The sequence below is a fragment of the Gambusia affinis genome, linkage group LG09 (genome assembly GCF_019740435.1).
Source record: "Gambusia affinis linkage group LG09, SWU_Gaff_1.0, whole genome shotgun sequence".
Lineage (NCBI taxonomy): Eukaryota > Metazoa > Chordata > Actinopteri > Cyprinodontiformes > Poeciliidae > Gambusia > Gambusia affinis.
The window spans coordinates 13,702,208-13,723,425 of NC_057876.1; the positions used below are offsets into that span (position 1 = coordinate 13,702,208).

General features: G+C 38.4%; 2 protein-coding genes across 4 annotated transcripts; one reads left to right on the forward strand and one right to left on the reverse strand.

The window, feature by feature from the left end:
* Positions 1 to 343: 343 nt before the first annotated feature.
* On the forward strand, positions 344 to 3,923 carry mrpl18 (mitochondrial ribosomal protein L18). The gene is made up of 4 exons (XM_044128122.1): positions 344 to 662; positions 735 to 903; positions 2,418 to 2,652; positions 3,652 to 3,923. Exons 1-4 carry the CDS (start codon positions 575 to 577, stop codon positions 3,727 to 3,729), a joined length of 570 nt encoding a protein of 189 aa, XP_043984057.1. The 5' UTR covers positions 344 to 574; the 3' UTR covers positions 3,730 to 3,923.
* On the reverse strand, positions 3,922 to 20,848 carry si:ch211-203d1.3 (protein phosphatase Slingshot homolog 3). Of its 3 annotated transcripts, none has more exons than XM_044128119.1 (18): positions 20,692 to 20,848; positions 19,138 to 19,141; positions 17,079 to 17,245; positions 13,911 to 13,948; positions 13,631 to 13,820; positions 12,664 to 12,779; positions 12,482 to 12,550; positions 10,907 to 10,972; positions 10,075 to 10,257; positions 9,507 to 9,600; positions 9,247 to 9,375; positions 8,964 to 9,010; positions 8,692 to 8,838; positions 6,878 to 7,078; positions 6,562 to 6,763; positions 6,387 to 6,479; positions 6,216 to 6,311; positions 3,922 to 5,229 (listed from the first exon to the last, which is right to left on the reverse strand). In XM_044128119.1, exons 3-18 carry the CDS (start codon positions 17,124 to 17,126, stop codon positions 5,092 to 5,094), a joined length of 1,857 nt encoding a protein of 618 aa, XP_043984054.1. In that variant the 5' UTR covers positions 17,127 to 17,245; positions 19,138 to 19,141; positions 20,692 to 20,848; the 3' UTR covers positions 3,922 to 5,091. The 3 variants fall into 3 exon arrangements, with proteins under 3 accessions (XP_043984054.1, XP_043984053.1, XP_043984055.1); XM_044128118.1 differs by lacking the exon at positions 19,138 to 19,141 and adding an exon at positions 19,453 to 19,454; XM_044128120.1 differs by lacking the exon at positions 19,138 to 19,141 and having other exon boundaries at positions 17,079 to 17,244.
* Positions 20,849 to 21,218: the final 370 nt, after the last annotated feature.

Here is a 21,218-nt window from a genome sequence, read left to right on the forward strand (position 1 = left end):
ACATTTAAAGCTATTTCTTAAAGGTTTCATCGAGGTTGACAAAGTTAGAGGTTAAATCTTAGCAAATTATTAGCAGTTATCCATGTTGCCTTTCCTGTTATTTCTTAAATACTTTAAATTTCACTTTTTTTTACTCAAGTATATAACGGTGTTCAAGGTGACAGCATCTTGCATCCAAATAAATAAATTTGGTGTTAATCTAACTAAAAGGGCTTCCTTATTGTCTGAAGAAAAGTTTTAAGAAAGAGCAAATTGAAATGTCTTTTTCACTTGTTTATAGACAATTAAGCATAAAAATATACATATGCTACACAAAGTAATCCCTCCCAAGTTTCTATTTTTCGGAATAATCAACTGTTTCTATCCGTGCTTCTTTTCAAGTAACACCCAGTCAAGTGAACCGGATATTATTGGAGTCTCAAAGATGGCGCTCCCTCTGTCACGGTGAAACCTTATAAAGTAGTGTGTAGGAAAAGGGGAGTTGGTTTGAACCTATCTAAGGGCACAAAGTGTGCCTGGATGTTCACGGATAAACTGAATTTGACTGTCTAAGTGGAACAGAGGTCAAACAGAGATGGCTTTGAGGGAAATTAATCGAAGTGTTCGGCTGTTGATGGGTCAAATTCAGCGGTGTGATTCTGGTGTTGCTTCAAAGCACTCAGGTAAGTAAACAAACAGTGCTGCGGTCGTTGAGTCGCTGCTGTTACTAACTGGTTAGCTGTTCCTGGTACCAGCTCGGTGTTTGAGTCAGGCTGCACCTCGGCCCGAGCCCACCCCGAATGAAAACGAAGCCGTCAACCCGACCTTCGTGAACAGAAATCCGCGGAACCTGGAGCAGATGGCCCTGGCTGTGAAGGACCGGGGCTGGAAGACCACCTGGCCTCACCAGCAGTTCTACCACAGGTAGAAAGAGATCTTTGGATCCCCACTTTCAAAGTGGTGTGATGTCGAGGCTATTTCAATGCAAAATGCTACTTGAATCTACTTTGCCTTAATATTTCTCAAAATTTTCACGATAAAATACTAATGTATTTTAACTCAAAAACAATCTCAAGGGACTTTTGTCTCCTCTCAGTAGCTGAAAAAAATAAAGGCCTTGAAATGAGACATTAACTACCTGAATGACATTAGACGCGACTTTTAAATAAAATATTAGATATTTATATAGAAGATAGAGGGAACCATCTCTGAAAAGAACAAAGGCCTGAAAACTGAAAAGATGAAAACAAAGTTTGGGGATTATTTGAGTTATAATCTTCCCAAGAATCAAAAGGTGGAAGTTATAGGAGCCTAGAAATAGGACTTGTTTTGAAATTGGTCAATAAGGCGTATATTGGATACACCTTATTCCTTACAATTTATGTAAAGTGATCCAGCTATAGTGTGAAATGTCAACAACTAATATTCATAACAGAGGAAAGAAAATATTCGTCAGTATTTGACTTGCTGATTGTGAGATAGTTAGGTAATTTTGATTCCTGACTGGTGATATTATTATTAATACTGTTAAAAAATTATTTTTTTCTTTGTTTTATTTGATTATTATTTCATTTATTAATATTTTTTCACAAAAATCACTTTTGGGAAAAAAAATGCAAAAAAATACATTTGTTTTGCATGTATGTTAGCGCACGCCTCAGGCAAGCAAGGGTGCAGCGTGATTTTTTAAATGTTTTACCTTTTAAAAGCCCTTCACTCTGCTGCTGACTGTCTGATTCCTGCCAAGGAGACGTTGGTTTGACCGGTTCCTCAACTTTAATTCCCTCATTTCATACTTGGCAACATGGGGAATTTTTCTCCCTTTTTTTTTTCTTTCCAATTGATTCTGTTGCTTATACAAACATCCCCCCACACACATAATGAGTACACACACACACTTTTCAGCTTGTTTTAAGTACATAATTCCTTAACATCAAATAAAAAGTTGTAATTTTACTGGCAGATTATTTCACTTTTAATATGGGAAAAATATCTTGTTGTACATGAAATAATCTACCAGTGGAACTAAGACTTTTTCCATCAATATTAAGGAATTAGTGACTTAAAGTAAGGTTCTCTATCTTGTTAGTTTTGTCTTATATTTCAAGTGTTCTAAGATATTTGCTCTGGAAAGAAGACAAACTAGACAATATTTACTTTTTTCAGGATAGATTACAAAATACTTTTATTTTAACAAGTGTAATATTAATTTTGGATTCCCCCCGATTTAGCTGACCTGTTCATTGTCCAGGCGAAGGATTGGATATTTTGTTTGTGTGTGGATTAGAAACACCTGTAATAAAAGTATACTTGTGTACCCAAATTCTTTTTTTTCAATGAACAAAGTATGTTTTTTCATCTTGTGAGAACAACATTTTAAATAAAAAAAATAATAATAATCTTTACACCATCTACTTCTGTTTTGTTCTTCTTCTCAGGTTGATGTTTTCTCGCAGTCAACATCACGTCACAGCAGAAGTGTTCTCCTACACTTCACCCGTCCCAGTGCTGACCTGTTCGACCAAAGAGTGGGCCGTGAAGAAGGAGCTGGCTTCCACAAACTGCGTGGCGGCGTGTCAGGCTGTGGGCGAGGTGCTGGCGCATCGATGCCAGCAGGCGGGCATCATGAGGATGGTGTACCGGGCCATTCCCTGGACGTACCGATCCCAGGGAGTGAGTATTGGTTGCAGAATCTGATGGATTACTTTGCGTTGAAGGCCTCATGCTTTGTTTTTGTTTTTTTCTGCATTTCTTTGTGTACTAACTACTTCCACTGACATTGTGCAATGAATTTTACTGCTTCTAGGAGTTGGATACCTTTGGTTCTAAAGACAATTGTGTTGTTTTTTTTTTTTGTAAAAATGAATTCTAATTGAAAATAGATGGGTCAAACTTTCAGATCCTAAGTAGCGATCCATATTTTCTAGGAATAAGATAACTTTAAATTACTAAAACCTGAATTTCCCAACTGAGGAGTAATCATTATTCTAGTTCTTCTAATACATAGGACAGCAAATAAATGCACCAGCTTTTAAGTTCTTTTTTCCTCCAAACTTTTTGTTGAAAAGCTATTTTGCCATCTAAAGCTCATGGAATCACTCACTTGCAACCAAAAGACAATTTGTCCAAACCTCTTCCTCCTTTCCTTACAGTTTCTTTGCACTTTAGAGTCCAGCCTCATCTGTGCCGTGTGAGCGAATGTTTTCTGCAGCTGGAGAAGTTGTATAAAAAAAAACAAAAAAACAAAAAAAAAAAACGCAACGGACTCGATTTCAAAACGTTGGAAAAAATGTATTTTTAAAATAAGTTTTGTAGGAAATAAAATCTGTCTGCATGCATCCGTATTTGCAACATGCTTGCTTAAATTTTCACATGATGTTCACATTATTTGCCTGCATCTAAAAATAGATATTTCAAATTTAAATGAAGATATAATACAATCTAAAACACAATGACTTAAATTATATTATTGGATATACCAGGTCATCAAATCAGTGTCAACTAATTTGCCTGCAGGTATTTTTATGGTCCAGCAGGTGTCAGTATTCAGTGACAGTTTTTTCAAAGTGTCCAAACGTTTCAGGACTCCTCATTAACCAATCACCGATTCACACCGTTTCAAAGTAAATGCATATTTTTTTTAAATATATTTCAATCTCCTTCTTCTTGCAGGTTCAAGCCTTCAGAGCTGCAATGAAGCAGGGAGGAGTCATCCTCAGTGAACCCAGAAGGAAATATGTTGGGACCTAAATTTGTCACATATACAAATGATGTATATCTTCATTTGTATATGTGACGATATATCACTGTATCTAAAACAAGTTCTGTTGTTTCTGTACAAATAGCTACATTAGAGAGATGACAGTAAATGGCAATATTATGAGAATTTGAATAATAATGCCTTTTACCTGAGATCTTGTGGTTTAATAAAGAGACTAAATGTTTGGAGTGTGATTTCTTTATTTGTCACTCTGAATGTTTTGTAAACGAGAGTGAGGTGGAGAAAGCCAAGAGCTTACAACAGAACCAGCTTTGGGCGCAACTTAAAAAGTTTCCAATCACGGTGCAGTGCAGGGTTGCCTCAGGCAGTGTGAACAGTGTGGGATTATAAAGTGCATGTAAATGCTTTGAATTTGTGCACATGCAGGTTTAATGAAATAAGCCTTAGCTTGGTTGTACTCAAAGAATAACACCAGCATGAAATAATATTCCATATCAGCATCTGGTGGATAATAAAGTTCATATAAATACACACACAAAAAAAAGAAACCCTGAACAATTTGGTCTCACAGGCTGGTATATAATCACAAAAACATGCACCCAGATCACCAGCAATTATACATGGATATCTATGCATTGTAAATAAACACAATCTCTGGTAGTCGCATTGATGAAGCCAAGTGAGACTGTAGGACAAATACAAGATGGGACAATTTCCTCATAGTAAAACCATAAAAACACCAGCAAATATGTCATTCTCAGGTCGAAGGCACTCATGCAGTCCTGGTGTACACATTAGAATAAAAATAAAATGGTCTGCAATTGTTCCTTACATTAGCTTCTTATTTAAATATATTCACTGGCATGTAGAAAAAACAGTTTGGCAATCAGGCATGCGCCATAAAACTGGCCTTTTAACATGGTCCGTAATGCACAGCTTGGATACAGTCAAATCTTTACATCAGAGATGAAGAAATATCTTCAGGAAAGAAAAAGATGTGAACAGGTGGCAGTTTGAAACCTGGTGTTTGCCAGAGAACGAGAGATTACAGGACTTGCATAGATCTCTCCGGAGTGTTGGAAGGGAAGAGCTCCATTAGGGCAGAAGGAGGCTCTGGTGAGTCATAATGACAGCATTTTATAATCGTAATACCACTTACACAGTGACATCTCTATATAAAATCCTGCCTGCCACAGGTGCAGCAATACTGCAGAGAGAACCTCATCAAAACAAACCAGGTATTAGTAGGAGCTCAGATGTGCAATGAAGGACTGGTGAAACGTAAATTATAGCTTCAACAGAACTTCCTTGGCATGTTTCCTGGGTTCATCACTGTTGGGATTTCCGTTATTGGTCCCTGTCCCTCCTGATAATCCCCCTCCTTGGTCGCTTTAGTCCTTGCTCTGACCGCTGTCTGGCAGAGACCGCGGCTCTGGTGACACATCAACGCATGCTCTTTGGTGTGTGAGGCCCCTTCGGCCGTGGCTGCGCCTCCGCTGCTTCGGAGAGCGTCTCGGACTCCCAGGAAGCTTTGGACAGAATAAACAGTTTGTTGTGAACGTCTATATTTAATCATGTGGGAAATCTAGTGGCTCAAACCTGTGGAGGTCAATGTACTAAAAGAAAAAAAAAATTATATATATATATATATATATATATATATATATATATATATATATATATATATATATATGGAGGCAGAAACGTTTAATGTTTTATAAACTAATCCTGCTTTAAACTTCACCACAATTTCATCCCTGACCTCTCTGTTGTTTTTGTTAATCTTCATGATCACTAATATTCTCCAACAACTTCTGGGGCCTTCATAGGACAGATTTATCTACGATGAGATTTCATTACACAAAGACTATTTATTATTTTCAAGGTAATGGGTTGCACTGGATTTCATTTAGGGGTATTGGAGGAAAGGAGCCCCTTTACTTACAAAAAATAAAAACTGTGTATTTTCTTTCCCCTTTGAGAATGATAAGATATTTTGTGTTGGTCTATTTAAGTAGTTCCTAATATATAGTGGTGCGATTTTCAAGTGAAAATTTTTTTCCAAATTAAAAATATTTATACCAGACAAGCTCTGGTAAGTATGAGGAACATAATAATATTTAGTCACACTATTTTGGGGGGCATTTCTCTGAAGATGAATCACAGGAAAGCTCTCACCCAGAAATGTCACCAAGTGACATTTCCAGAGCTGATGCTGAAAGTTCTTACTTCTGTTTCTGAATTTAAAACAGAAACGTGTCTCTAATTAAATACTAAAACAACTTTCCTTTTGCCTTGTTCTTGCACAAACTTCAAGCATTGTAGGTTCCCTTTAACAATAATTTGACATAAGAGACATGATGCCATATCTGATAAAATTGACCTGTCAGTAGACAAACTGACTGTATGTTTGCAGAAAATTCAGACAAAATTTGGCCCAAAAATCACTGTATTTTAGAAAATTATTTTACTGAAACTAAACTGTAATCAGGATGAGAATAAGCATCTTGTTTACCGGTTCGTGTCCATTATCCATGTCATCTAGTTCGCTTATGGACTGCATGAGGGAGAAGAGGTTCATCCTGCCACTGCGGTTCACACATGGAACAACCTTTGGAATGAAGAGACGTAGTAAACCATCGATGTCTGCAGCTGCGCCGTAAGTGAAAAACCCCAATCGGCTCACCTTGTCTGGTTCGTTTATAGTGATAATGGGACTTGCTCCTTCCTGCCTGAGAAGCTGGAGGTTGTCAGATTGTGGACTTGGTCCTTCAAACACCTGAACGGATTTGAGAATCAAAAGAGATCAGTCGGTTTTAAAATGCTGAATCATTTTTTTTAAAAATAAATTATAAAATTACCTCTTGTTCTTCCTCTGAATTACTTTCCTCATCTGGGCTGACTGAATCTTTCTCATCTGGACTGTCTACAACATCCTCCTCGTCTTCATCCTCATCATCCTCCTCATCATTGTCCTCCCCTCCTGGTTTGTCGACCTGCTCTCCCTTGTCCTTTCGGACTGACTTCTGTCTTGGCTTCCAGAGAGCGCTGTGACGCTGCTGGCTGCGAAGATGAACACATCACAGCTCCTCACTCTCATTAAATCAGAACGGACAAATATTTACATCAGCCCTTCTTTTGACAGAACATGGCGTTTCATGCAGCGTCGGATCCCACCTTGCGCTGAGGATACCGCTGTAGGTCTGCAGCTGCTTCAGAAAACCGTCATTGGGCTTGACGATGGACCGCCGGTCCCTAACGTAAGAAAGCGCCTCATCCAGAGACCAGTGCTGCTGCTTCATGGCGTAGGCGATCACCGTGGATGCAGAACGAGACACTCCCATCTTACAGTGCACCAACACCGCCTGTCCGCTCTTCCTGTGACACACAGAGGAGGGACAATCAATCAAGAGGCTGAGAGTGCTGCAGGAACTGAGGCATAACTGCAATTTAACACGTTCCGAAGAGAGATGCTGCATACAGGGGGAAACTTCTGACGAGTCTGCTAAAGAGAACTCAGAGTTTCAAAAATCAGACACTCTAAAATTGAATAAACCTAAAAAATAGAGAAGTTGTCATTGTCTCTTTTAGTGTTGATGCGTGGGCCTGTTGTGACAACAAATTTTACTGAACAATAAATGATCTCAGAAATTATTTGGAAAAACAGTGATGCCACTTTCTGGAACTGGAAGATATTTTAAATACTGAAAATAAAACACAGCAAAGAAAAACTATAAATTAAACAAAAAATAAAAAGCACACACAGTATAAACAATAAATTAAATGGACTATGACCCTTTAATTTTGTTTTCTAACTTCTATCAGAATGGAAATTATTGAGCTCATTTTAATTGATCAGATGATTAACTGATTTATTGCTTATTGCGACAGACTTTCTGATGTGTCAGTCAGGTGAAATTTCAGATCAAACTACAGAGAGTTATGTTCATTTCAAATTGCAGAGGTGGCCTACATAAAAAAAATTTACTTCATATCTTCACCGTACTTATGTCAAAGTTTGTCTCAGAGATTATCTACTTGTGCCGAGGGTTCAAACAAACCCAGGACAAAGTCCAAATTGCAACATATCTCACCTAAATGTTATAAGCATCAAACTGGCCGACTTGTCGCCTGACTGGAGAAGTTTTATCTGTTATGGAGCTTCTCAATGAGAATGATCAAAGGGCTTTGGAAATTCATTGAAGTATAAATAATGGCCAGATATACTGGGTAGCTAGAACATATAATTAGGTTTTGTACCTACCATTTTAAAGCATTAATAGTTTTTATTTTTTGCTAAATAGTTGTCTTTGGTTTGTATTTTGAGGTAGCACTTTGTTTTTCCACCATATTTGTGGCAACAGTCAAGCTATCCTAATGACTTATCAGGTTTCAAGACAGCAACAAGCAAGTTAAAAATGTAGCCCAATGTTATAAATATTAATTAAATTTGTTTAAAGATGACAAAATTCTGCCTAGTAGTCCTTTCAGACCTACTGTTCACATTTTAGTGCGACTTCCAACTACCTAAAATAACAGAAAAGGAAGAAGTGAAAGTGCGTCAACACAGAAGATCACATTTCACAATGATTTATGAGCAGATAAATTAGTTTTCTCACATATTCTTGTATCCTGGTTAATGTGTTGATTCCAACTGTTTGTTGAACATATGGTGTTTGGTGGCATTTATCCAAACCATCAGTTCTACATGCATTTTCAGAGCAGGATTGAAGAAAACAACTTTAAAAAAATTTTTTGTTGTATAATTATTTCACCCTTAAAATAAAAATAAAAAAACAGCATAAATGCATCAAGAAAAGTTTGATTTAAAGTGTTGAAAATCCTAACTGATGGGTGCACTATGACCATCATGGAGCGTGGTGGAAATAACCTCCTCACTATCATGCAGCCTTAACTGTGAACTCTTAGTGCTTGATTTTAAACTGTGCACCCTGGAGAGTTTTAAACTGTGTTTGGTGAACGAGCTCCACCTCGCAGAGTTGATGAAGTTGTATGTGTCCGGCCAATGAGCGAGCAGGTCAGTAGCCTCCACATCGTACACTCTGATGTTCATGTACGTGAAGGATTCTGGGAAAAAGTTGTCAATCTCCCTTGTGACATTCAGAATGTAGCCGACGCTGGGAAAAACAAGCAGGAGCAGATTAGTGACTCAGCGAAACGAAATGCACCTCATTAAACAATCTGACACAGAGACATTTAGACAGATCTGTAGGGACAGTTGGAAGCAAGAACAAACACCAACTTGTTTTTCTGTAGCTCCTCAAAGTTAGCAGCGTTCCACTCAGAGCCCTGAAACAACGATTTAACAAAGAAAGTTAGTGAAACAGACAAGAAGGCGGAAAGGGCCTGCGGAGCTGTCTTCCCTATCGCTATTGACACACAATCTCTCACAAAGGGGAAGTTGAGGTCATGTGACAACATCCTGGCGAAAGCTTATTTCTGTCAGTTTGTTGATCTCTGTAGCAGGGAAAGCCCTCTTTATGGCAGTAAGTTTTACTACAGCCTTATGGAACACAAACACTTACCAGGTAAAGGTAATCAAATATTTTTGAGGGTTTGTCCATCTGAGCCATGGTAACCAAGATCTCATTGTCAATGTACTCCTTGTAGATTCTCATATCAAACCCTATCCTGGACTCCAAAGCAGTGTGCACCTGCAGAAACAAATTTAAAAAAAAAAGAAAACAAAAATGTGCACATTCATTAATTATTTAAACCTCCTGCTGGTCTGAGAACCTGCCGTTTTAGACAAACATCTTCTCGGTCCTCCGCCCACATGTCTTACCATTTTAGACGTGAGGTTGTCCAGGTCTTCGGTTCTCATGATGTCTCTCAGGTGCTCTTTGATGAGCCTTTCATTGGAAACTCTGTCTTCAGAGCTTTTCAAACAAGGAAATACAAGCTTTAACACACTGTGACATATTTGCATTGAACAACAGGAACAGATGACAAACAGTATAACTCATTTCAAATTTACAGCCGCATGGAGATGTGAAACCTGACAAACTAGAAATCAGCTACAAAGCACAACTACAACTAAACGTTAATCAACTTCTATGCAAATAGATCAGTTCAGATATATTTAAGAACGGTTGCAAATGTAATCATTATTTACTGTATCTGCAGAGTAAGAACCGTTTATAAAGGCCTCTTTGTGTCTAAATGCACTTTCTATTGAGATAAGATCTTTCATGCATGACCTACTTGTTGTGGAGCTGTTTAAAACGGCTGCATTTCAACCTTTAACTAAGTAAATAACATGAAGATAGCTTCCCGTTCCACCTCTGGCTGGAGTGTTTCAGATCACTAATTTAATATAAAATGAAAGTAAAAAAAACAAACAGCCCTCTAACCTCGGTCTGTTACTGTCCCTGCGGACTGACTCCAGGTCGTTCATAGCCTCCCACTCGTTCAGGCAGAACCGATCGGACTCAATGTGCCGGGAGTAGTGCTGGGCCCACTCTAGGCCACAGCCTGGGATCAAGGCTGCTTTGACTGCCCGCTCGCAGCAGCCGTGCAGCACCTGCAGGATTGACCTTAAACGAGAAGAAACGGATGGAGAATTTAAATCACTGGTTGGTGCAAGCAGATAGCTCTAAATACAGATAATAATCTAAAAAAAAGACTATAGTACAATCTAAGATTGCATGGTTGTGTCTGTTCGTTACTGTCCCTTTGCTGCAAATGCATTCACACCATTAAAGTTTTTCACATTTGGTCAGGTCCAAGCGAGGATTGGGATGCTGGAACTGAACAGCTAATCCTCAGAAGAGCAGGAAAATTGCTCATTGGGCTGCGAGCGATCGAAAAGATTGCAGAAACAATTGGCAAAAGTGGCGCTTAACCAAACGTTTAATTTCTTCAAAGAAATGACATAGATCAAAACAAATTTTTTTCTTCTCTGGAATGTGGTAGCGTGAGACCAATGTGTTGTTACCACAGACCAAAGGCCACAGCAAGGTGTGAAAACACCTCTGAAAGAGGTGTAGTTGGGGTAATAGGTTGGCACTTGATGCCTCTTTTTCCATATGTTTTTGTTATTCCAGTTTGACTGAGAACTGGCAAGAAATAAAAAGCACTAAAGTGCCTGGGGGTTAAAAATGAAATTTGAGCTCATCCTGGCCTCTCCCTAAAACTCCTTGTTAATGTAGTTTTTACTTCTGCTGTATCAGCATGAGAACTCACCACATGGTCTGCATTGAAACTGGTTTAAAATTTCTGGTGTCCTCTGCTGACGTCACACTAAAACCACTGCAAAAAAACAAAACAACAACAACAAAACAAACAAACAAAAAAAAAGATATGAACTCTTGATAAACTCCAGTGAAGACACAGATAAGGAGGAAGGAAAATCTGATAGGAAACAAATACTGGCAAAACACAGGCAGCTAGAAAGGGCAGAAAGACGTTTTCAGTGCAAATTAGTGACATATCTGGTGAACAAACTGAAAAATAAAAATGTGAAGGCAGCGAGAAAGAAGAAAACAACCCGTCACAGCGAGAGGTGTGATAGGGCCTTATAAGGGGTGAACACGCTGGTGAGACATGGCAACCGATCAAAGCGTCTTGTGTGACGCTCAGCATGTGATGGTGGATCAGTTAATACACAGCAGACAGTTCTCACACCATGTGAGCCTGGATGTTTCACAACGCTCCTCTACAGACATTTGAACACTTGATGCTTTTAATACAAATGGCAGAACTACTAAAGCTTTCAGCTGCTGAACTCTCCGTGAACACATGAGCTTCATGTTTATGTAAGAGATTTTGAGAGAGTGAGCATGTGTAGTTTATAGCAAAATGAGTCAACTCTATAAATAACACGTCTCTGGAAGGAATCCCAAATACCAGACTGCAGACTGGTTTCACTTCAAATCCTTAATCCTACATTTTTTATCAATCAATCAATCAAACTTTATTTGTATAGCACATTTCAGCAGCAAGGCATTTCAAAGTGCTTTACATCAAATCAAACACAAAAATACAATGCAACATAGAATCAACAATAAAAACAATATCAAGTCAGATTCCGTCAATAAATTTGCAATTGATTACGTATCGAATACAACTCTAAACAAGTGGGTTTTTAGTTGAGATTTAAAGGAAGTCAGTGTTTCAGCTGTTTTACAGTTTTCTGGAAGTTTGTTCCAGATTTTTGGTGCATAGATGATAAATGCTGCTTCTCCTCGTTTGGTTCTGGTTCTGGGGATGCAGAGCAGACCAGAACCAGAAGACCTGAGAGGTTCTGGAAGGTTGATACAACAGCAGCAGATCTTTAATGTATTGTGGTGCTAAACCATTCAGTGATTTATAAACTAACAGCAGTATTTTAAAGTCTATTCTTTGAGCGACAGGGAGCCAGTGGAGAGACTTTAAAACTGGTGTTATGTGCTCTATCTTCCTGGTTTTAGTGAGAACGCGAGCAGCAGCATTTTGGATCAGCTGCAGCTGTTTGATTGATTTGTTGGACAGACCTGTGAAGACGCCGTTACAATAATCAATACGACTGAAGATAAACGCATGGATGAGTTTCTCTAGATCTGGCTGAGACATTAGTCCTTTAATCCTGGAAATGTTCTTCAGGTGATAGAAAGCCGTCTTTGTGACTGTCTTTACGTGGCTCTGAATGTTCAGGTCAGAGTCCATCACTACTCCCAGGTTTCGGGCCTGATCACTGGTTTTTAGTTGTAATAACTGAAGCTGTGCACTGAATCTAGATCGTTCCTCTTTAGGTCCAAAAATGTCTAAAATGTCTCTTACCCATCTCCGTCCAGATACACTTGTGTGTCGCTCCAAACTGGCAGGACCAAGCCGATAGTGCAATGAGTGCTGCAACGAGACACAGTGCAGGTAAGGAATTTGGGTTTGATAGGGTTAAAGCAAACTTTGTTAGCCTGTGCACTGCCTGTGGAACAGTACACCATCATCTAAGATTCTCTCACCTCTCTGAGCTGGGGAAATCCATGCCCAGCAGAATGCTCTCCTGTTTGCTTGCCAGCGTGGAGACAACGATCAGATACCTGACTCTGACCGGGCTGACCGACTCCAGCTCCACCGCCTGGGTGACAAGAGGAGTCAGGAGGACAGAGCCACAGGACTAGTCAATGCAGAAAAATAAACATGCTTTCTAGGCAACATGACGCCTGACGGAACCAAAAATATTTATCTGGCTCTACATGGTACAAAGTATCATAAGCTGACTTCTCACCTTGAAAAACTGTGAGATAAGGTAGGAAAACACTAGGCTTAAGGAAAAAGGAAGAGGATGAACCGTATCTTTCATATCCACAGTGTGAGGCTGTCTGAAACATAGCTAAAAATAATCTAGCCATTTTCCACAATAGTAATAACAAATTAGCATCAGCAAATTACATTTTTCTTTTATCAAAACCCCAACCTTGTAGCTGGTTTAATACAAAGAAATAAGCCTAAAAATTGAATTTTTAAGGAGTGATTGTAAGCCAAATTCTTCCCATACTTCAAGTTTTAGGCCTTACTAATTACATATATAATTCTGGGAAAACAAAATAAGAGACCACTGCACTGAACCCGTTTGAAAACCTCCTGGTTACTCTACCAAATATTGATTTCTGAACCATTCCAGAGTTAAAATATTAATACTGTTGTTTCTAAATGAATATGAACATGTTCTCTTTGCATTATTTGAGGTCTGGAAACACTGCGTCTTTTTTTTAATCATTCTGACCATTTCTTATTATGAACACTACATTTTGCTTTTGCTTGGAATTTCAGAGGCATGTTGTCAGCCGGTCATAAAATAAAAGAACAATGTTCATTTTACTCAAACTTATACCTATAAAGAGTAAAATCAGAGAAACTGATCATTTTAAGTGGTCTGGTAATTTTTCCAGAGCTGTACGTAACGTGCATTTCAACATCGGGGCTCACCAGCTTGATGGTGTCTTCCGGTCTGAGCTGTTCAAGCATGGCATGGAGGTGTCTGTGTTGCGTCTCTGACGCTCCACCGCCTTTTTTCACAGGAGAAGTCACGTCGTGGGAAGAAGTGTCATCTTTGAGACCCCGAGCATTGTCATCTTCCAGCAGAAGGGCGGCTCCTTTAATGAGAGCAAAGCTCTCTCTGGAAACAGACGGACACAGAGTGATCAGTTTTATATGACTATGTTCAAACAACCATGTTAGGGTTATTGGAAAATGAGTAGATATTTACCTCTTCTGAAGTTGTCCTCTCCTTTGGAAGCTTTCATCCTTCAAAGTGAATACATTCGAAAGAAAATCTCATAAGAAAGGTGACAGAATGAGATACAGTCAAATTCAACAAATTAGACTATATTACGATGAGACTCGTTTGTCAGATTAAAAGCGCCTTTTGAAAATAACCTCTAGGCAGATATAAAATAGTGTTTTAAAATAGCCTGTTGCTTTGATGTAATATTTTAATTGCAAGTGGAAAATCATTATAATTAACAGGAAGAAAGGCTTCAAACATGCATTTGTGTGTAATTAATCTATATAAAGTGTTGACCATGAAATAAATGAGCTTTTCAGTAATATTCTAATTTAGTGAATGGATTTGTATGTATATAGCATTTATTATGCTTGTACATGCTGGAGTTATTTTCAGCCAAGGTTCGTGGATGAGTGTACATGTGTGGTAAGCCTTCCCCTCCTTCATTTAATCATGACAAAATCCAGGAATAATACTTTTCTTTTGAAGTTTTTTCAAATTTCTTCCTTCAAACTCAAAGTTTTACAGTATTTGATTTGATTACCTTTAATCTGTATGACTAAGTGTAGTGTGCAATATATTATACTTCACTGTAGTTTTTCCCCATTTGTCCTGACAGACCTGCTGTAACTGAGTGAGGTCTGTAGGCCGCCTCATTTGCACACACCTTCATTCAGCTCTGCCAAGACATTTTCTATTATAGGTCAGGGCTTTGTGATGGCCACACCAAGAAATTTTTTTGTCCTTCACCGGAGCTGCATGACTGTAGACATGCAATATGGAATGCTACTGGTGAATTCAATATAACAATTAAGCAATTCAACAGAGTTTACGTCTTTCTGTTTTGGGTTTATAGCAGACATAGATGCGAGATAATGAGCAGCCTAAAACGATACTTAATTAAAAAAGTTTAATATTTCTATCTCTTAAACAAGATTTTACTGAAAAAGTTGCTTCTGGCCGATTTGGGAACTAAAACAACTTAGTTTTTTCATGACACAACCACTTTGCCACCTTCCAAAACCTTTTAACGCTGCATTAAACAAATGAGTCAGTTCTTTGGGATAAACATGCTGTGCACACTGATATTGCCAATCTCCCACAAGGGCACACAAGACCTGTTTGTGCCCATGTTTTAACTTCATGAATGATGCTTTTGATACCACCTTAATATTTCCACTTAATTTGATTTCTTCATGATTCAGTCTATTTTGTGAAGTGTGCCAGTTCATCCTGCAGCTAATTGCCCATCCATCATGATTCTGCCACCTCTGTACTTCTCAGGCTTCCAAGCTTCTCTCTAATTCCTCCAAATGTAACAATGGGCATAATGGACAAACACTTTCATTTGGTTTCAACAAACCAAAGGACATGTCTCCAAAAAGGAGCACTTGCATTTGCAAACTGTAATCTGGATTTTAAAAATCTTGCTTTTGGAGTGATGGCCTCTTCCTCATAGGGAGGCCTTTCAGCGCATGCTGGTACAGGACTTGCTTCGCTGTGGGTAAAGACACTATTACCAGCTGGGGTTGATTCACACCCCAGCTGGTTGTCTTTTCTTTCGTCTTCCCCCACCCCACACACACACACGCGCACACAAATCTAACAGGTCTCTGCACAAAACCTGTTTCCTTGTTCAGACAAGTTTATTCTTGTCTGAACAGATTGATGTGGCACCTTAAGGAATCTGGAAACCAGATTTGTGGAGGCCCGTGTCTTTTATTGATTGATTTTGAATTTCCCATGCTGCCTCACAGGGAAATAGTCTGAGTCATGCCTTAACACACATCCACAGGTCTGCCACAATTAATACAAATGTAAATTAAGTTATCAAAAGCAGACAAAGCCTTCCAAAATTGCTAAAACGAAGCAAATCTTAGTGAGTGTAAACGTTTGACTTTGAAGAAAGTAGAATTCAGTTATTCAGTCAGAATAAAAGGATTCATGAAATAAAAATAATGTCAAATCCTTTTTTCTAATCCTATCTGGTAATTTGTATATTTTAAGAACAGAGCCCATTGCATTGAATGCACAAACATTTTTCTGTCTTTTACAGATCCTAGTTCTTGCAATACATATTTTCATATACTGCATTCTCATTTTTATAGTTAGCGTATATAAAAACATTACACATTGATACACACTGCTTCAAGTGGCCTCCCATCATACTTTTCTGATTAAAGACAAACAAATGGCACACTAATGTTGTTGTTGTTGTTGTTGTTTTTCATTGTGAACACTAAAGAGAAACATGTTACTTACATGTAAACATTGTTAAAATGGAAGCTGGAGGTGGGGTTTAACTAAACAGCCAAAATTATAGAAGAAGAAGGAGGAGGAGAAGAAGAAGAAATATAAAGATGAAACATGTAGCAAGAAAAGAGAAGGGGTGAGAAACGAGAGAAGTAGCAGTAGCACTGGAGAAAACGAGTTTACATGGAAAGAAACATGAGACAGTAACGTTACCTTTTACGCAACTGACAAGTCCAGACAGAGTCAAGAAAAGAAAATTAAAGAGAAGTGGGCAGGAGCCAGGAGAGGAACGATGAGGAGTGGTTGAAGAAAAAGAAAAAAAAAAGGAGAAAACAAGTTAAGATAATTGGTGATTAGATTCTGTGATAAAATATGCAAAGAATGAGACTTGGAGTCAGAGTTAAGTCATTTATGGATTAGTGGGCGATGATAAAGAACAGAACAGTCAGACTTTTGACATTATTTCCATGACTGTGTGACAGAGAGTGAAAGAGAAAAGATAAAAAGGGAAAAAAACAATTGTCAATGATAATGTGTATGTGTTTAACAGCTTCAAAAAGCACTCAGACAGAAATAACACTATTCATTTGCTTCTATTAATGGTTTCTGCGGTAAGATCTATCAGCGAAATCAAATCCTTGGTTAATTAATAAACAAAAGACTCATCGTCCTCTAGGCAAACTTTGTGCGGGTATTCACAAAGGGACACAGTCAGGGGGTTGTTTTTTCTTTCGTTTTCCCCCCCTCACACACACACACACACACACACACGCGCACACACACACAAAGAAGACCTAACAGGTCTGTGCACAAACAGATGCTCTGATTGATCTACATGCAAAGTAAACAACTGAATATCTGAGGAGACAGTAAACATGGAGATGGGTAGAGACTCACGGGGGAGGTGGAGATGGACGGGATCCTGTGCAAGGTCAACAGAGCCATTGCACAGTACAAGTCTTACTCCAGCAGGCCAGTGGTTTCTGGCAGGCCCAGACAGGTTCTGCAGGTTCCTCAGCCAACAGCAAGCCGTTGGTGCGAGGGCACTTTTTTTTTTTTTTTTTCTGAAATTGCAAGCAGATAATAAGATTAGATTGGATACATTAAATAACATTCTTGCTCATACATACAGTATGCTTTTGTTTACTGTGTTTTTGATGATAATATTACACTATCCAGAGCTTAAAAAGGAGTTATATCTTTTTATCTTTCAACATGGCCAAAGGTCTAACCTTATAAGAAATGGTGGAACAAAAATGTCTGGGCAACAACACTTCTGTCACTGTAAAGAGGAAGCCGTTTTTGAAGAACTGATGTCGAAAAAAATGCGCAAAGCTGCTCATGAAAAAAAAAAACTACTGCAAGTAAAATGAGAGCAATTGGAATTATACAGCTTTTAATGGCAATGTCAAATTTATTCATATAGGACATTTCAAACAGCTCCTGGTGCACAAAGTACTTCACAAGTTAGATGCAACTAAGGATAAAATACTTGGCAGTGGTGCAATGAAATATGTACGAGCGATAACAACAACTAAACAGCCGTACGAAATACCTTTTGGGTCAACATGTACTAAATGCCAGTACATAACATGAGTTGTCAGAAGTGATTTCATGCAAGGCGAAAAAATAATCCAGAGTAATTAATGTGGTAAGGCTATGGAACATTATTTTGAAAGATCAGATGATGCAAATTTGCTCCACACATCTCTTACTCTTAAAACCTCCTTTCATAATAAGCAGCCATGAGTATCATCTGTAAGATGCTATAACCAGAAATGCGCTGAATCTGGGCTGAACCAGATTGTACATTTTCTTTGACGCCTGACCTGTGAATTTTTTTGACTAGAACAAAGAAACAATTGAACATGCTATAGTGTGTTTGATACAGGCAAGGACTATAAATCCAACAGAAATTCAAGAAATTATAAAATCATTCCCATTTATGCAAAGAGCCGATGTCCTAATGTTTTTCTGAGCTTTTCTAAGCTCAGAAAAAAGTGCAGTAAAGTACATGTTGTTTTTCTGAACTGATAATGGTGGAAGTTCTTACTAAAAAATTCAGCTTGTCAATATTTTATATGCAAATCCTCTGATCAAGGGAAAATTTCCAGACTGTGATTTCTGGCTGATTTATCAGACTCTGGAAATGTTGGAGCACCTTTCTGCTACAGAGCTATTTCCCAAATACTACAGATGATTGCAGATTAATATATCAAAAGGGTTAAATAAGAATTTAGATATTATGAGAAATAAAAACTGCCCATTTGACAACCCTGATTGCACAAGCATGGTGTTGGTTCTATGATGCTTTGGGGTTGTGTAACAGCTGTGACAGAAGGAACATTATAGGTTGGCAGAACAGATCTGAGGATGATCTTTCAGGGTTTAGTGTATTATAAGTCTGGCGGGCCACCAGGCTTTACTTGTGCCCTCAACAGGCTAAGCATTGCTTATTTTGTTAAGTCTTTTTAAAATACTTGCATTTTTTTAAACTTAATAGTTGGTGTTCAGGTATTAATCTTCCAATATATATATGGGCTCTAGTGTCCCTTATATGACAGTAGGCTGACAGGAAAGGGGGAAGAAAAGGGGGGAAGACATGTGGCAAATGTCAGTCGGGTCCGGGAATCGAACCCGCGACGGCCGGGTCGAGGACTCAAGGAATCAAATGTGGGTTGCGCTATCCCCTACGCCACCACAGCACGCTCAATCTTCCAATATTTTAATAACACATAATTATCAAGTGATATTGTAAAATTTCTTGTCATTTGAAACATTTTTTAGCTCAAAAACACAATGGGCGCTGGATAAATGACTGGCCAAGCACCCAAACACCGGGCTTAGCACATTTTGTGGGGGAAATCTTATCTTTACAACAACATACTCCTACCACAAAACCTTTTGTGTAAAAGAAAATCCAAAGGTTTCTTTCTGAAAAGAGCTTACTTGCCACTTTTCTTTTTGGAGTTTTCAAAATGTGATTGACAATGCAACCCGCACAGCATCCTAAATGAAAAAGTTTCTAGAAAGAAATAAGGAAAATGTAAAAATGGGTTATTCCTTTAAATATTCTACAAATAGTTTGTCATCTTTTGCACTCTAATATTTGGGATTCAATTTACCTTTTGCATCAATTGCTAAGAGAGGATAATGAAGATGCAACCAATCAGTCAGTGAATGACTGACTGAACGCTGATCAGCAGGTGAAATACTGAAGAACTTTTTTCCTAACTTACTTATTGAAAGCAAACGAAACATATCCTATCACTTCTGATCTAAAGTGGCAACAATAATTGGTTCATTGTTTTGCACTTTTTTCCTTCAACAAAAATCATTTTAGAGATATGATTAGAACTCTTTTTTTTATAGCTTTGACTCACAAATGGGGATAATCTTGTGAATCTTTACATTTGTGTTAGATTTAAAGCTACCTTTTCTATCAAGAAAAGGTAGTTTCTCTAAATAGAGAAGCTATCAAGAGAATAGCTTCTTTATAGCTTAAATACTGATTTATTTGGAGTATTTAAAGAAATCAGAATCAGTCAAAATCAGAATTAGCAAGTCAAAGAAAATCAGAAGTCGGTATCAGCGAGAAAAAAACCCCTTCATGCTCACTGGACCTTTCTGACTGAGTGTCCAGAAAGGTTTGAAGGCTTTAGGACCAGCTTTTAAATAAGATAATGAATAGTTTCAGCAATTTAGAGCTGCACCTTTGGAAAACCAAATAATTGCTATAGTATTGTTAAACATTTGAAATTCTACCAGTTGCATTTGCCACTAAGTCATAATATTTATGCCTAGTATAATGCACTGCAAATACTGCAGTCCAGTATTTTATTGCGCACACTGAGTACAATGGTGATTGCAATGCGACCAATTCCTATATATTTAAACAACTTTTAAACCATTAGGCAAAATTTCTGAGCTTAAATTGACTCAGTTTATAATAGCCCAAAAATAACATTTTACAAGTAAAGGGAAGTTAAAATTGGATAAAACTTATCGACTTACGCATCGATAAGTTTACTTAAAGTAGACTGGTTAAGCAGAGGAGTGAGTAACATCGGAGGAAGACAATAACTGGGCAGCTATATCAACAGATGGCAATAAATACAGAATTTCCTGGCCAGCTTTCCCCGTTATTCATGCAAAGCACAGTGTGTACTGTGGTCTGCTGCCCATCACTGTAGGAACAGCGGAGCGGCGCCTGCAATATACGGCAGAAATTACGTTTCTTAAGCCCCAGCTCTGCTGATAAATATACTAATTTTGTATTGTTGACATTTCGCTGTTTCGTAAATAAACAATTTGATTAACAAGTGCGCTAAAAGTAACTCTGGGGTTCGTCACAGCAGCAGAACAAACACGCAACAAATCAGCAGCGGAATCTGTGAACCAGCTGCAAGCAGACCGAGCTAAACCAGCCAGGCTTTACTGCTGCTGGGGCTGCACTCTCCAAAGACAGCAGAAAGGAGAATCCGTAACTAGAAATAAATCGATATCCTACCTTTCCAGGCGGGGTCCTCCGCTCTAATTTCCTGTTTTGGCGTCTGGGTAAGTCTTCCGTACCCAGAGCTCCTTATTCCGCCCTCTGGTGCTGTCAACAGACCATTTACAGCCGAGCGAGCGGCCGCTGCTCCGTCGGGCAGGGCAGGAGGAGGAGGAGGAGGAGGAGGTGGCGGTGACGCGACTCACAGGAAGCCTTTAAAAATAATTAACCCTTTTAACAGTCACTTTACTCACTTTTATCAGATAGACGATTCAGAATGTTGAGTGGAAGGAATCTTTCAAGTGTTCATGAACAAACTTTCATGTATCTTAATGGCATTTTTATGTTTCGGACATTGGGAGAAAAAAAAAATTGTTTTCAAAGTGTCTTTCTTGGAAATAAAAATCTAATGTGATTTAGATTAATGAACCATCTTTTATAGATGCAAATATTTTGGAGTGTCTCTCTGACTGCTTTGTGTCGGTGCTTTGCCATCTGCCAGATTTGATAGCGAGCACCAGTCACATATTGGATTCAGTTCAGGA

What these genes read in the sequence shown, in the direction of transcription:
- mrpl18 (XM_044128122.1), top strand. Translation starts at nt 575, where the DNA reads ATGGCTTTGAGGGAAATTAATCGAAGTGTTCGGCTGTTGATGGGTCAA. An exon ending in TGTTGCTTCAAAGCACTCAG is followed by an intron (nt 663 to 734) that starts GTAAGTAAACAA and finishes TCCTGGTACCAG; the next exon opens with CTCGGTGTTTGAGTCAGGCT. An exon ending in CACCAGCAGTTCTACCACAG is followed by an intron (nt 904 to 2,417) that starts GTAGAAAGAGAT and finishes TCTTCTTCTCAG; the next exon opens with GTTGATGTTTTCTCGCAGTC.
- si:ch211-203d1.3 (XM_044128120.1), bottom strand. Translation starts at nt 17,126, where the DNA reads ATGGCTCTGTTGACCTTGCACAGGATCCCGTCCATCTCCACCTCCCCC. An exon ending in AGAGGACAACTTCAGAAGAG is followed by an intron (nt 13,821 to 13,910) that starts GTAAATATCTAC and finishes GTCTGTTTCCAG; the next exon opens with AGAGAGCTTTGCTCTCATTA. An exon ending in GTGTATCTGGACGGAGATGG is followed by an intron (nt 10,973 to 12,481) that starts GTAAGAGACATT and finishes GTTTTTTTGCAG; the next exon opens with TGGTTTTAGTGTGACGTCAG.